General features: G+C 33.1%; 1 protein-coding gene across 1 annotated transcript; it reads left to right on the top strand.

Moving 5' to 3' along the window:
- Positions 1-3,003: 3,003 nt before the first annotated feature.
- LOC105330710 (adhesion G protein-coupled receptor E2) lies at positions 3,004-15,846 on the top strand. The gene is made up of 12 exons (XM_034454974.2): positions 3,004-3,150; positions 5,665-5,850; positions 5,940-6,173; positions 6,314-6,433; positions 11,031-11,120; positions 11,207-11,275; positions 11,594-11,719; positions 12,267-12,392; positions 13,899-14,018; positions 14,120-14,245; positions 15,386-15,520; positions 15,757-15,846. The coding sequence occupies exons 1-12, from the start codon at positions 3,036-3,038 to the stop codon at positions 15,783-15,785; spliced, it is 1,476 nt and encodes a 491-aa protein (XP_034310865.2). The 5' UTR covers positions 3,004-3,035; the 3' UTR covers positions 15,786-15,846.
- The last annotated feature ends 1,002 nt before the right edge of the window (positions 15,847-16,848 follow it).

The raw sequence follows: 16,848 nt of genomic DNA, 5'->3' as shown, positions 1-16,848 counted from the left end.
CTACATTGTAGTAACTATAGTTTACGACCGCTAAACTATAGTTAGCAATAGTTTATTGTTAGCTGTAGTTTATGAACTTTAAACTATATTTAACGATTTGATAACTATAACTAACGATCAATTAACTATAGTTTACATCTGCAAAACCATATTTGACTAAATTTGTAAACTAAGTTTGTAAACTATAGTTTACGAATGATAATCTAAGTTTATCTGTCTGCAAAAAACGTTAACGATCGATTTTGCTGATAAATATGGATTCACATCTGTAAACAATAATTTACATTCTTTAACTATAGGTAAGAGTTGTTATATGTAATCATAGTTTCACAATCGTGAAACTACATTTATCAGATAGAGTATGTTTTGAAATCGCAAATGGTTGTTTTCAGCGTTAATTATAGTTTAACACCTCTGAAACATAGATGATCGCGTTAACTATGGTTTACAGATGTGAAATATAGATGAACTGCTTTTTACTATAGTTTTGTCCGTAAACTATAGTTTACAATCGTTAAACCTATTTTTTTTTATTGTGAAACTTTGATACGCTCATTTTTGTGAATTTGGCATGTCAGATTGGCTATTTACAATATTTAACATTAATATTTTACGTGTTACGTTAACTTGAAAACAATATTTTAAATTTGAGAAAAAAAAAATAAGATTGCGCGTTTTAAGCTCACCGAGACGAAGTAAAGGGGAGCTTATGCTATAACCCCGGCGTCGGCATCGGCGTCCGGACCTGGTTAAAGGTTTTGTTGCAGGTCCTGTATCTAAGTTATTACGTGTCCTGTCTTCACCAAACTTGCATGGATGATGCATCTGGACCTACTTATGGACTTGAAAGACTTGGATGCTGAATCTGGGTCCTAAATTTCAGATGCTGGAGGAGGTTAAGGTTTTTGGAGCAGGTTAAAGTTTTTGTTGCTGGTGCCCTTTGATAGCAATATCTAGGTAACTGCTGGTCCTAACTTCACCAAACTTGCATGGATGGTACGTCTTATGATACTGATGATCAAGACAGCATGATTGCTGAATCTGAGCTATATGTTTCGGATGCTGGAGGAGGTTAAGGGTTTTAGAGCTGGTTAAAGTTTTTGTTGCAGGTGCCCTCTGATGATTATATCTTTAAGTTAATTACTACTGGCCTTAACTTCACCAAACTTGCACATCTTATACATCTTGCATCTTGCATCAAACTTATACATCTTATACATCTTGCATCTTATGATATTGATGATCCAGACAGGCTTGATTGCTGAATCTAAGCCATAGGTTTCCTATGCTGGAGGAGGTTAAGGTTTTTGGAACAGGTTACATGTTTTATAGATAATAGCTTGCATAGTTGATTTAACTATATTATAAATGAAACACAGAGGTTGCTTCAGATGCAGAGCCTGATCTCCATTATCAAGGAAGCTAAAAAAAATCTCCTACCTCACAATATAGATAGATGTGTTTGTTGTTAAATAATATAACATGATTCCTATGATAAAGTATTGTATAATATGATACACTATTTATTGTTTAATATGATACAATATAATATCATATGTTATATTGTAAAAAAGTTATATGATACGATATGATATCGTATCAATTATTTGGATATTTTATGATATGATGTTGTATCATAATATTGTTATATATAGTATTGTATATTATGATACAATATTGTATAATATGATATTGCATTATTTATTTATTTATTATATTCATTAAAGTTTACACAATATCATATGGGGGATTTAGCACGCATCGATTTTCCTGTGCAGTCATTGTTGGAATACGGTTTAAAATATTTTTTTAATTTTCCTATTGCTATTATAACCATATCATATAATACAATTTCATGTGATATAATCATATATAATTTAAACCAATACCATATATAATACAATATCATGTGATTATTATATAATATAACAATATCATATAATACAATTTCATGTGATATAATACTTTATTATACAAACTAAAATCATATTATACAATATTGTATGATACAATATTATATAATATATAAAATATATATGCAATTGACACCCCTCGAAAATCATTGTCAACCTCCGCTTCGCGTCGGTTGACAATGGTTTTCTCGGGGTGTCAATTTCAACTGTTACCCTCCCAAACAGGCACTATTTATATATTAGTAGTTAATCCTGCTGGTTAACATAATTTTTTTCTGAGAAACTCATGTCTGGACATAATTTGCATTCAAATCTACGCCAGCTTTTGTGTGGACACAACTTCCTAATCTAGTATATGTAACAGTGGAGAATGTTTTATTAATGAGGCAAAATAAATAGCAACATCATCTCGTGTATTTCTATATTTGTTTATATTGGTAAATAATTGACTCTTTTTTAAATGATTGTAGACAAAATCAATTTTTCAAAATAAGATCGTATATTTCATTGTGGAAAACTAGAAACAGATTGATATTTTAAAAAAAATCTTTGCTACAACACTTGGCCAAGTTCTACCTCATTTTGCAGAAAGCGTCCTCTTAGCTATGCAAAGTCAAAATATTTGACTTCAATAAGCTTTATGCATTATGTTAGTCTCTCATTGTTGTTCAGGTGGGCGTTGTGGCCCATGGGCCTCTTGTTTTATCTACAGTAACATTCCGTTATGTTCGAATTCCATGTTTGAGCTATCAGTTTTAACAATTTTTTAATATATCAAATTACAACTACATTGTAAAACGTTGTAGCTATCTAGTTATTAATTTTCCTTTCTTTTTTTTTTACTTGTGCGATATACTTTATAATTGGATTTTTTTTAACACTGCACTCCATGTAAATTTAAAAGTCAGTAATTTATTTAAAGAAACGAAAAGCAAAAAAAAAAATTGTTGAACGTGATAATTTCTAACGATAAATATCATGGACAAGACAAATGCCTATTGATCTAATTAAGGTACGGAATCATTTGATTTTCAATCATCAAACGAAAGTAAAGTAAATTCAGGTAAATTCAGGTGAAAACAAAATGAGGTGGGAGACGGGTCCGTTACTGGAGCGCCGGTAATGAGTGGTTCGCGTGAGAAGGATGGCGGGTTCCGTGTGACGACATCTGTCCGGTATCGACCGGCCCCCGTGTCAGCGGCACCACAAGCTGGAGCGCTGGCCAGACTCATACAGGGTAAGACTGTTTGTTTAAAGATATGTACATAACATCAGCTAAAATGTTTACTATAGCATGAAATAAAGAAGCAATATCTGTAAATAATTTCTGTTGATGTTGGTTTGATTTTATCCCCCTAAAACTACTTGTCTATGTATGGACAAGGGTCACATTTAAAAACAATCCTTTAAGTACTTGAACATGTTTAATAATTGTATATGTATATGTTAATAATTATGAGCTACAAAGCTTTTAAAAATAAAGAATTGAGTAAATTGAGTTTTATTTAACATAACAATTATTATTCAATTTAGCAAACATTGTATTGTTATGAATCCCTTTGAAAAAAAAATAATTAAACTTAATAAATCTTTTTCAATGATATTATTAACAACATATAGAGTTAAGTTTACATATACGGTGTAATTTATAGAGAGAAATTCATTGCAATTTTCTTGAAACAATTGTTTTAGAACCATTTTAACAAGGCCTCGGACTTTCAGTAGGACGTAGATATCTATTGCGTCAAAACAAGTTAAAAATTACGCTGGTTTCAAGCAAAATTAATATACACCGATTGCTTAGTCTTGGCTCAAAACCCAGAAAAATCTTGTTGATTTCAAAGAGCCATAGCTGAGTGACCTACAGTGATATAGACAGGCCTACGTCACATTGCTGTTTGACACAACTACCCAAAGTCCAAGCTCTTGTTAAAATAGTTCTATGTTTGTCTCTCTGTGTTTTGGTAAGAAAGTATGTATAATTGATGCCGAAATTGTTTGTGTGTTTCTTACATAAGTAATTTCAAACTCAAAACTTATACCATTTGAATACTTACGCGTAGTAATTTGCTTGTTCATATTATGTATACTAGATGATATCCCGCACAAGCGCGGGTTTACACATTAATATGATACAATGTTAATATGTTGAACCCTAATATTTTTTTGTTCATTGTTGTATATACTGTGTCCGATTTTTTAAAAATAACTTTCATAACATATTCTTTAAAATAAAAATAAAAAATAAAAAACCAACTGCATGACTGGATGTTTAGAGGAGCAGACAGGGGTGAAATATCAAAACTGAAATTAATGTTATATATCTATGTAGGTCTGTTGTAGGGTTGAACAATCTTTTAAACAAAAATTTAAAACCAGTGAGTAGATGCGGCATTTATCTAGAGTTTGTTTTATTAAGTCAAATTACATTATAATTTTTAGCACTGTTCCTAATAAAATTTTCAGATAAAAGATGCCCCCGCCCTTATTCAACTTCCTTGTCTCATGCATAACAAATCTGTTCATTGTTTACAATTTAATGTCTAAGGTTTAATACCAATACCAAATGGTATTAAGATGTATGAAATTAAAAAAAACCCGCTAGCGTAGGTATATTTATTAGCATATTTTAAACCAAAGTATCTACCCAATGGTTAACTCGCCCTACACTTTCCGCCATGACGGTGATTTGTCAACTCGCGTTCCTGGATTTTTATTTGCAAAATGTCTTATTAATTTGTACGAAAGCAGTATAAACATTTACCTAGAATTATTTTAATTGCTATCTGATTTCTCCGTTACAATTTTACAAAATTTATAATTTTTTTTTCTACCATTTATTGATTCCTTATAAACAAAAATATAATAACACATCAGAAAATAACATATGGTGAAAAAAGATTAACAATATATATCAGGTTTTTATAAACTAAAAATGTACACTGTATATGTATATGAGTTAATCAGAAAAAAGGAAAAAAATCAACATATGTTGAAAAAACGTATACGATATATCAAGTTTTTATGAAATAAAGATGCTACATGTAAACCGTACGTACATTTATACATGTATGTGTTAATCAGAAAAAATGAAAAAAAAATCCTTGCATTGATAATTTACATGTGATTTTTTTGGCCCACACATAACAAAGGGTTTCACTACCATCAGTCAAAGTCTGTGTCCATGTTAGAAACCCTTGTATACAACAGAGGGGCTGTCTCCCTCGGAGGGTGGGCGTATATAAATATATACATACATAATAGATATAAGCATAAAAACATACATATTCATAGCATAAATGCATATTCATAGTAAAAATGCAAAATTTTGAAAAGGTTTCTTTTCTTTCATTTGATGTAAAAAAGATAGAAATGAACAATATGATAAAGTATTCTCTTTAATATACATTCTTAACGATTGACTTGTTTCCTCTAAGTTTCCAACTCTACAGAACATTTTATACTTGTAAATTCTGAATGCAATAAATGAGAGTAAGATATTATAAAGCTTTGTTGTTTCGTTATCATCAACAACAAAAACCAACCATGACATTTTTCCAAACAATAGTAAAATTTAAGCATTGGCTTGCCATATGCAAAACATGATTTACATTTACACAATCAAAAATTAGATGCTGTGCATTTTCTCTCTCGGTTCTACATATTAACATTTATAAATTAATATTCATTATCTTTTGTTACTTGTTAAAATGAATGTGACTCCTACCAAATCATATGGTGACTCTTTCAGGGAGAAATATGGCGAAGCACTTGATATTTTTGACCAGCTTATTAACAAGTTGTGTAACCGCACAGTTTAGCCAAGATTTGTCACTTCATAGCGAGAACTTGGTGCGCATGTTCAGGGACTATCTGTTATCCGATGAACAACATTTCCAGCTCTTAAGGGATACAAGAGAAGTTCAATTCAATGAAAGTAAAAACCTTTCTTTCAAACCCAACACAGTTTAAAATGTTCAATACAGTTATTGTAGGTTTTTAAATTCCATCTATATCTTTATTTAGACCCAGGAGTGATACGAAGAGATGCCCCTGTGTCCTACAGAGTCCAAAATTTCGCCATGTGGTATGAACCTGGATCGGGAATGCGTTTTTGTGAGACAAACCAATCTGCTGTGTTTGAACAATGCATTGATACGTCTAGTAACTGCCAGTATTTGAGTAGTACTCTACAAATCTGTAAAAAGCCCGATGCAGCGAAGAATCTTGGTTGTATTAAAACATGTCGCTTATGCAATGGTATGTACAATATCATATACTAGTAGTTTATTCAAGATTTTGATTCGAACACACGTGTAACAATTTCGAAATTGCATCCATCTTGTAAGATACCGTATCTACATTTCAAAGAAATATAAATGTTTGGAGCCATTTTTCAGATAAGTGTTCGACCGGTGAACACAACTGTCACAGGTCAGCGGATTGCAAACCGACACCAGAGGGCTTTCTTTGTACCTGTAAAAAAGGTTACGAAGGGGATGGCGTCACTTCCTGTACTGGTGTGTATATGTCGACTGTTCATCTGATTAAACCATGCATATCGCCATATATGTAAAAAAAAAACTGACTCCTTATTTCTAAATAAATTCAAATAAAAAAACGTTAAAAAAGCAAAATAAAAGATTTTTATCCAAACCGAAGCATAATATATATGCAAAGGACAATTCATAATGAAAATTGTTTTATTCAAGCAACCTTTGAATGCTCTGTTCTGTTCCATGATGCCCATTTTGAAATACACGTTTAACATTTGCATCCCCGAGTTCAATATCAACTAAATTTGGCATTTTGCAATCTAAATTCAATTTAAAGTGATCGATCTTAATTTGTACAATATAGAAGGATACGCATGTTACAACGCACTTTGAAAAAATACGCACTTTGAAAATGTTGTTCAAGTGCGTTGATATCGTCGATAATAACGCACTTTGAAAAAAAAGGTTCATGGTTTAGTGAAAATAGTTGATAGTTTTATAAATATTCAATAAATGATTATTTTAACCTTGTTAGCTCACCTGAGCCAAAGGCTCAAGTGAGCTTTTCTGATCACAATTTGTCCGTTGTCTGTCGTCGTTGTCGTTGTCGTCGTCGTCGTCGTTGTAAACTTTTCACATTTTCATCTTCTTCTCAAGAACCACTGGGCAGATTTCAACCAAATTTGGCACAAAGCACCACTAGGTGAAGGGGATTCAAGTTTGTTCAAATGAAGGGCCACGCCCTTTTTAAAGGGGAGATAATTGAGAATTATTGAAAATTTGTTGGTATTTTTCAAAAATCTTCTTCTCAAAAACTATTAGGCCGGTAAAGCTTAAACTTGTGTGGAGGCATCATCAGGTAGTGTAGATTCACGTTTGTTCAAATCATGGTCCCCGGGGGTAGGGTGGGGCCACAATTGGGGGATCAAGTTTTACATAGGAATATATAGAGAAAATCTTTAAAAATTTTCTTCTCAAAAACTATCAAGCCAGAAAGATTCAAATTAAAATGGGAGCATCCTCATGTAGTGTAGATTCAAGTTTGTTCAAATCATGGTCCCCGGGGGTAGGGTGGGGCCACAATTGGGGGATCAAGTTTTACATAGGAATATATCGAGAAAATCTTTAAAAATCTTCTTCTCAAAAACTATTAGGCCAGAAAAGCTCAAATTAAAATGGAAGCATCCTCAGGAAGTGTTGATTCAAGTTTGTTCAAATCATGGTCCCCGGGGGTAGGGTGAGGCCACAATAAGGTGATCAAGTTTTACAATCCTTAAAAATATTCTGGGAAAGTTTTCGGTCCAAAACTCAGTACTAAGTGTGAACGCACAGATTATGAGATTAAAGGTAGAGGCATCATCAGGTAGTGTAGATTCAAGTTTGTTCGAATCATGGTCCCCGGGGGTAGGGTGGGGCCACAATTGGGGGATCAAGTTTTACATAGGAATATATAGAGAAAATCTTTTAAAAAATTTCTTTTAAAAACTATTAGGCCAGAAAAGCTTAAATTAAAATGGAAGCATCCCCAGGAAGTGTTGATTCAAGTTTGTTCAAATCATGGTCCCCGGGGGTAGGGTGGGGCCACAATTGGGGGATCAAGTTTTACATAGGAATATATAGAGAAAATCTTTAAAAATCTTTTTCTCAAAAACTATTAGGCCAGAAAAGCTCAAATTTGAGTGGGAGCATCCTCATGTAATGTAGATTCATGTTTGTTCAAATCATGGTCCCCGGGGGTAGGGTGGGGCCACAATTGGGGGATCAAGTTTTACATAGGAATATATAGATAAAAATCTTTTAGAAAATTTTCTTCTCAAAAACTATTTGGCCAGAAAAGCTCAACTTTGAGTGGAGGCATCATCAGGTAGTGTAGATTCAAGTTTGTTCAAATCATGGTCCCCGGGGGTAGGGTGGGGCCACAATTGGGGGATCAAGTTTTACATAGGAATATATAGAGAAAATCTTTTAGAAAATTTCTTTTAAAAACTATTAGGCCAGAAAAGCTCAAATTAAAATGGAAGCATCCTCAGGAAGTGTTGATTCAAATTTGTTCAAATCATGGTCCCCGGGGGTAGGGTCGGGCCACAATTGGGGGATCAAGTTTTATAAGGAATATATAGAGAAAATCTTTAAAAATTTTCTTCTCAAAAACTATGAGGCCAGGAAAGCTCAACTTTGAGTGGAGGCATCATCAGGTAGTGTAGATTCAAGTTTGTTCAAATCATGGTCCCCGGGGGTAGGGTGGGGCCACAATTGGGGGATCAAGTTTTACATAGGAATATATAGAGAAAATCTTTAACAATCTTCTTCTCAAAAACTATTTGGCCAGAAAAGCTCAAATTAAAATGGAAGCATCCTCATGTAGTGTAGATTCAAGTTTGTTCAAATCATGGTCCCCGGGGGTAGGGTGGGGGCACAATTGGGGGATCAAGTTTTACATAGGAATATATAGAGAAAATCTTTAAAAATCTTCTTCTCAAAAACTGTTTGGCCAGAAAAGCTCAAATTAAAATGGAAGCATCCTCAGGAAGTGTAGATTCATGTTTGTTCAAATCATGGTCCCTGGGGGTAGGGTGGGGCCACAATTGGGGGATCAAGTTTTACATAGGAATATATAGAGAAAATCTTTTAAAATTTCTTTTAAAAACTATTAGGCCAGAAAAGCTCAAATTAAAATGGAAGCATCCTCAGGAAGTGTTGATTCACGTTTGTTCAAATCATGGTCCCCGGGGGTAGGGTGGGGCCACAATTGGGGGATCAAGTTTTACATAGGAATATATAGAGAAAATCTTTGAATTTCTTCTCAAAAACTATTAGGCCAGGAAAGCTCAACTTTGAGTGGAGGCATCATCAGATAAGTTAGATTCAAGTTTGTTCAAATCATGGTCCCCGGGGGTAGGGTGGGGCCACAATTGGGGGATCAAGTTTTACATAGGAATATATCGAGAAAATCTTTAAAAATTTTCTTCTCAAAAACTATTAGGCCAGAAAAACTCAAATTAAAATGGAAGCATCCTCAGGAAGTGTTGATTCAAGTTTGTTCAAATCATGGTCCCCGGGGGTAGGGTGAGGCCACAATAAGGGGATCAAGTTTTACAATCCTTAAAAATATTCTGGGAAAGTTTTCGGTCCAAAACTCAGTACTTAGTGTGAACGCACAGGTTATGAGATTAAAGGTAGATTTAAGTTTGATGAAACCATGATTCCCTAGAGAATAGTGGGGCCACGAAATGGGGAGGGGGGGGGGTTATAGGAATAGAGAAAAATCTTCTTACAGGTACAACAACAAAAGGGGCTTTACTAAAAAAAAAGGGGTGGATAAAAATTGGCAGATTTTCAATTTTTTTTTTTAGCAAGATCTACTGTACTCAGTTGTCAAGATATTTTGATACGGTAATGCTAATTTGATCAGAATTAAGGCAATTGTTGCTCAGGTGAGCGATGTGGCCCCTGGGCCTCTTGTTTAGCTTAATGTGATATATTTAAAAAGAACTCATTGCATTCTCAACTAACTTGATAAACAGTTTCTAGATGAGAATTTTTTCTTTTCTCATAAGACAATATCGACAATTTACACAGAAAAAACAATTCGGGAGGTTTGAATTATCGGAATATGACATAAACTTCATGGCTTAGCAACTGCATTTTCCTTTTTTTTGAGTATGCAGCAAATTTACCTCTTATCTGGTATATTGGGCTATGCCCGAACGAATATGATTTATATACTAGTATATGAATAATAGAGATCAATGTATAATATATTTCAACTGGCTTATTGCAAATATGATGTGAAAAAAAGGTAACTTAGTTCTGTTTATCATAAACAATATGATCTTTTAGAAGATCAGTGCCAGAAAATTAACCTACATCCTAATGCTTGTTTATAAGTTTATAATAATTTAATGTTCGTTAATGTTAATATTCTTTTATTGAAGTGATTTATTTGATTAGAATACGAAAAGAGGGTTACTGTTGAAACACATTGATTCTTTATCATACCAATGGAGAAATTATTGAGCATATTTCTTTTTCCGATCATTAAGGTTTACCCAAAATTGCTGAATATCATATGTTTTGGAAGGAAAAATGAGGGGTAGGGGACCTTCTTCTTGTAATCAATTAAATGATGCACAGGTATTTGACCTGTATCTTTGGTTACGATAAATTAGATTCACGAGTGTTAACACATCATCATACTATCAACAAATTAGAAATTCAGTTCCAGAATTTGTGATATAAAAATATTTTTTCAAAGTGCGTTAAGAGTGTCGATACTAAAAAATGTTGATGTACTTTCATAACGCACTTTGAAATTTTTTTTCAAAGTGGGTTAACTTGGTCCAAAATTTAACACACTTTAAATTTTTTTTTTTCAAAGTGCGTTGATTTTGTCTAAAATTTAATGCACTTTGAAAAATTTTTTCAAAGTGCGTTGCCACATACGCCCCCCTTAACAACAGGATTGCTTAAATTAGCATGTTTTCTTTTTGACGAGAACAGCTAGAAATATCAACACATTAGTAAACGTTTTCTATACGATATAAAGTCTGACTTCTACACGCAAATTTATATGGGATAGTGATACACGTTCTCTACACTAACATTTCCTATTGATTTACAGACGTGGACGAATGCAAAACTGACAAACACAACTGCCTGGCAAACCAACGATGTGAAAATCTGGATGGAGGATACAGGTGTTGGATTTTTGGTACGTCAGTGATCAGTCATCTATGAAATCTGCTTTTTTGATTTTCCATCATTTTGTGTTCACCTGTCTATTGTTCCTTACTGTAGATGAAGCGGAAGGAGAACCATTCGATGAATGCTCTAGAGGATACATGCGTAAGAACGGAAAATGTGAAGGTAAGAAAAGAAAAGTACGGACCTTCTATGACTTGTAAGAATCTTTCATCTGTAAGTTATGGACTGCCTTTAACTTGTACGATTGAATCTTTCATCTGTAAATTAAAGACTTCCTTTGACTTATACGAATCGTCCATCTGTAAATTAAAGACTTCCTCCGACTTATACGAATTTTCCATCTGTAAATTACGGACTTCCCTTGACTATGAAAATATCTTCCACCTTTCCTTTCTCAACTGTAAATCTTCCACCTGTAAAGGACAGACTTTTTTGGCTATTTCAAATCATCCATTTGTTAAATATGACAAGTTTTTGCAGACGTTGATGAGTGCAGTGACTCCAAATTGAACGCCTGTGATAAGAACGCTGCCTGTACGAACACAGTAGGAAGTTACACATGTCGATGTAACGTAGGCTATTTTGGCGCTGGATCGTTCTGCAATGGTAAGTTAGTTTTGGATCTGTTTTGATTAAAAGACATCATCTCCCGTTGATAAAGAGAATTATTTTTTGTTAATTCTAACTTTGTTATGAAGTTCACATAAATTTAGAATATTTTCTTAATTGTACAAGTTTAAACCAAAAAAAATGCCATTAAGAGGATCGAGTTTATTTTATTCTAATGGAATTATATCACGATTAGGGTTCTGGGCAGTCAGGCCTATAAACTATAAACTTACTATACTTATCACTAGTACTACCAACATCTTTGGACAGTAAATTCACTTCCATATTATATTATTGATTAGACATAGCTCTATATTTTCAGTGATCAACTCTCTTTTTTTTTTTAGCATAGATACTACATATTTTCAAACTACATGTAATATCATTGCATCTTTTTCTTTACAATTTTATATGATACATGCTCTGTTCACAAGTCACAATTTACATTACGTTAGTTTCAATTCAAAAAGTGCAAAGATATATTAGTATATAAGAATGTCCCCGTGCTTTCCATGATATAAGAGACTTTCAAATTTGAATACAGATGATAATGAATGTACCTCGGAAAAACATAGATGTGATTTAAAGACCTCCAAATGTCAAAATACCGTCGGGAGTTACCGCTGTGTGTGCAAGAATGGTTACAAAGAGTCGGCAGGAAAGTGTACAGGTATGTGGCTTGTTTGATATAGATGATACATTAAAGTTTAAAAATTCAGAGGATTTAAAACTATCTATAACAATTTTTATAGATTAAAACTTTATTGTAACATATAAATTTATCAAATACCCATCAATTTTCCCTTCTTGGTACTGTCGATTTCTGAGAGTGTGATCCGATTTCTGAATCACCGCCCTGTGGTTTTCCGATTCCGTATCACCGATCTCTGAAACTGATGAACTGTAGAACGCATTACATAACGTCTGTATGTATATTCCTTTACATAGACGCTGTTTTTAATACTTAGTGAAACCAAATTCAATGTTATCAAAAATGGAGTATCATATAATCTAAAGCTTTATATAAGGTAAAAGACTATTTAAAATCTAATGGGTTGAAAACTCCATCTTCTTTGTGTAAACTAATATTAAATTGAGATGTTGTAATGCATGCAACAGGTTTTGTGCATGTAAAAGATAAAAAAAAAATCTGAGTATTTAGCATAATGGCACGGTTTTCGTGCAATATGCTAATTGTAAACCCCGAAAACTAAAAAAGGAATTAGGTAATAAAACAATTATTTAATGCTTGAACAGTCAATAGACCAGAATTTTTTCCCTTGGTGCAGGGAACAGCTCAGTATGATCTATTGCCCTCGGCCAACGGCCGAGGGCAATAGATCATACTGAGCTGTTCCCTGCACCTCGGGAAAAATATTCTGGTCTATTGACTGCTCAATCATTAAATAATTGTATAATATAGACCACAGGCGTGGGACGGGTCAAGGATTTCGGGTGGGAGTTACGGGGATTTAGCTAGCCGCCTTGGAAATGAGAGAGAGAGAGAGAGAGAGAGAGAGAGAGAGAGAGAGAGAGAGAGAGAGAGAGAGAGAGAGAGAGAGAGAGATGCTCTTGAATCTTACAGAGTAAACACCAAACCATTATGAAAAAATTATAAACGCAAAACTTATGAGTTTTTTAAAATTTTTTTTATTTAGATGTAACATATGTAAATAACAATTAAAATAGTTAGAACCTAAACCCTTATTAGCAAATAAATACCGGTATGTCTTAAAGTCGAAAAGTGACTTAACGGTTTTTTGTTCTGATGTAGAATTTTCTCTGAGCTCTGTTTTATTTTAGTTTTGATTTGATAAGCTTTTCCTGTACATGTAGATAAATGTTACAAATGAAAAGTTACGATTGCTGTCTCAAACCAGAGACATAAATAATGTTATTTATGTCTCTGCTCAAACCCCATAAATCTTTTTTATCATACATGCATATTGTTTATGGGAGAACTATTATCTCCTTATGTATTGAATTACTAACAAAAAAATCTGTTCAAAGTCATGAAAATAAATTTCAGAGAATAAGCAGGGCTACATGTATAACATGCAAATTGACCTTAGTTAATTCCATTTTCTTACCCTGCTTTGCTTTGACTTACATTCGTCTAGCTTTGCTGCTTTTCGAATTTATTTTAAAAGAATGCTAATTGATATTTTTCCTTCAGATATTAACGAGTGTGAAGGAAATCATGGTTGTTCTTCGAAGGCGAAGTGTGTGAACACCATCGGCTCCTACGGCTGCCAGTGTCTGCCTGGGTACAGAGGAGACGGGTTCAATTGTCAAGGCAAGCGATTACCAATCCAAACCACCAGTCACCTTCCTTATACCATTACCTTCAGTCACACGTGATAACATAAAATATAGTTTTATTTTATATTATTTAAGATGTCGATGAATGTTCCAAGGGAGAGCGAAACTTCTGTGACAAGCTTGCCTCCTGCACGAATACGGTCGGCTCCTACTCCTGCACTTGTCCAAAGGGTTACTATGGAAGCGGATTTTACTGTCATGGTAAAATTAAATCTTGTCGTTTTATCACTATCAATTTTAAACACGGTACCTACACACGTATAGCTCACGATTTCATATTGATGTTGTGGTTGTTTACGATCAGGACTCCGTTTTACACAAGAACATACAACAAAGTCGTAAATATATTTAGTTTCATGGTATGATTTTAATGAACAAAGTTTGTATATATTTTATAGCCAATAGAATTTAAAAAATAGTTAACGAAGGCAGATTGTAGTTTCCGATTTTTTGCGATAGTATATAAATGAGGCATGGACCTAAATTAACTGACAAATAAATTAAGTTACAAAGTTACAACATGGATGAAAATATATTTCGTTATTTTACCAACAGTTAACGTTTTTCATCAAAAACACTTGATAATAAATAAATTCTGTAATTAACTGAATTAAGATACTACTAAAGACTCAAGGCATATTATAGGTCACGACTTGATTGGAAAAAGTAGAATAAAGTAAAAAAAATAATATTGCAATCAAAATGATGACATCAGATTACACAATGACAATAAAACACATAATTAAATGAAAATATTAAACGTTACGTATACCACATGCTTTGAATGTAGGTATTAATCTTCAAAACATGTAATTGCTCTGCGTTACAAAAAGTGAAACGAGATACATTTATGCTTATACTGAACGAAGTTTACTATTGGATAATAAATCTAGAAAAGACCAATCACTTTTTTTACTGTCAAAGAACCAATGAAACCTGCAAGACTTTATTCAGTCAACTCAAGTATAACTCCAGTTGCGCAGTACTTAGCATAACTTATAACATTATTTAAAATCTGAAATATTGACTAGATAAATACATATAGAAATAGATTTAATACTGTCACTGCAAGAGAGCATACTTTTCATCTTTTAAAAATTCTGACTACATGTTCAATCTCATTTTGCTGTGAAACGCAGTGTTTGTCTATGACATTCATAGTAATAATACAGAAATCATTGATAACTTTACTATTCTGTGTCATTTTGATCTGGTAGAGTGACTAATAATTAGTTTATTAGTTTAAGAAAGTGTTCAATTCTAAAATAAAGGGATAAAATGACTTTACACGGCAAACATACATGAACAAGATTAGTGTCAACAGTATATCTTATTTTGCAGACAAAGATGAGTGCCGCCGCCGATCTGACAACAAATGTCACTCCCGGGCAAAGTGCACCAACACCCCCGGATCCTACACGTGTAGCTGTTTGAGTGGTTATACAGGGGACGGGGTCAAGAGTTGCAGCAGAAAACGTTAGTGCCATATTTCAGTTTTCTTGTTTGTTTGGTTTTTTTTTTGTTTTTTGTGTTTTTTTTTGTGAACGTTATACTTGTATTTTAGTTTCTTTTTTATTACCAGGGGTGATACAATTAATGCATTAACAGATCTTCTAAAATCGAATACTGAGCAACAATTTCGATTTACAAAACGGTTTAATGAGTGAATATAATGGAGGTTTTTCTGTTTATTTAAATTTTTTACATTTCAGAGAAAGTGAAGTGGAATTGGTGGGGTTAATCGTCTTAGATGAGGTTTACAGGCAAATGTGTCCAATCTAAATAAATTTCAAAGTTTCAAAGTTTTGTGCTTGTATTTATTTTATCAAATCATATTTGATACCGATAATTATAGAGACGATGCAGAGATCAATATTCACGTAGGTAAAAAGAAGATGGGTGGATAAGGCGTGTAAAATGCCCACACGCGATCGGACAGGCTACTGAAAAATTAAAGTATCAATAAATCTGATGGTTTTTTTTTTAAATCATTTAAAACAATATACATTTAACGAATCATTGATTTTTAACCTATAGGTATGTTCAATACTTGGAATATGTTGACTCAAACAGGCGTATACGTATCAAAACCTGCAAATACTGTCATTTTTTAAAACTTCAAGGCATTTTCTTTTATAGAGTGGGTCTGTGCTCCATATTTTTCTCATAATCTAAATAAGGTCTATTGGAAAACAAACCGATTTCAATAAACAAAAACGTGGAGAGATGACCCACTATACATCAAAAATATCATTTTGTATCCCAACAACTGAACGTTTTGAAAAAATAATACAAGTCCGGTAGTTCGTGACCTTAGTCAGACATAATATTTAAAAAGCCCACTTTGTTGTGTCTGAAATGGCTCAGTGGTTAGAGCACCTGGCATAAGCTAACCTTATATATCTAGGGTTTTTTTGTTACGGGTTCGATGCCACCAAAATTTCAGACAATATTTTTTTTTCTTATTTATTGTTCAATATATCAAAAACTGAATAAGTTAGAAATTTTGCTTTTGCAAAGTTGTATTACAATATATTTGAATAAATCTAATTGGGGAAAAATAAATTTAAAATTGTATTTCATTACTAATCCGAAAGGGCATTTGCGCCATCTTATTCCCCCATCTTCTTACATGTACAAGTAATTGAAAATTGTAAAAAACAAAAACAAAAACAAAACAAAAAATCAAAAAATCAGGACAATGTGGAACATACCCTTAGAATTTTGATTTTGCACGTCCCAATACATATCAGTTTTGTAACCCCTCAATTAACAACTGTATTGTTATATCTGAACCAAATGCG

The sequence above is a fragment of the Magallana gigas genome, chromosome 5, assembly GCF_963853765.1.
Source record: "Magallana gigas chromosome 5, xbMagGiga1.1, whole genome shotgun sequence".
In the NCBI taxonomy this organism is placed as follows: domain Eukaryota; kingdom Metazoa; phylum Mollusca; class Bivalvia; order Ostreida; family Ostreidae; genus Magallana; species Magallana gigas.
This window is presented reverse-complemented; position numbering and strand designations above follow the sequence as displayed.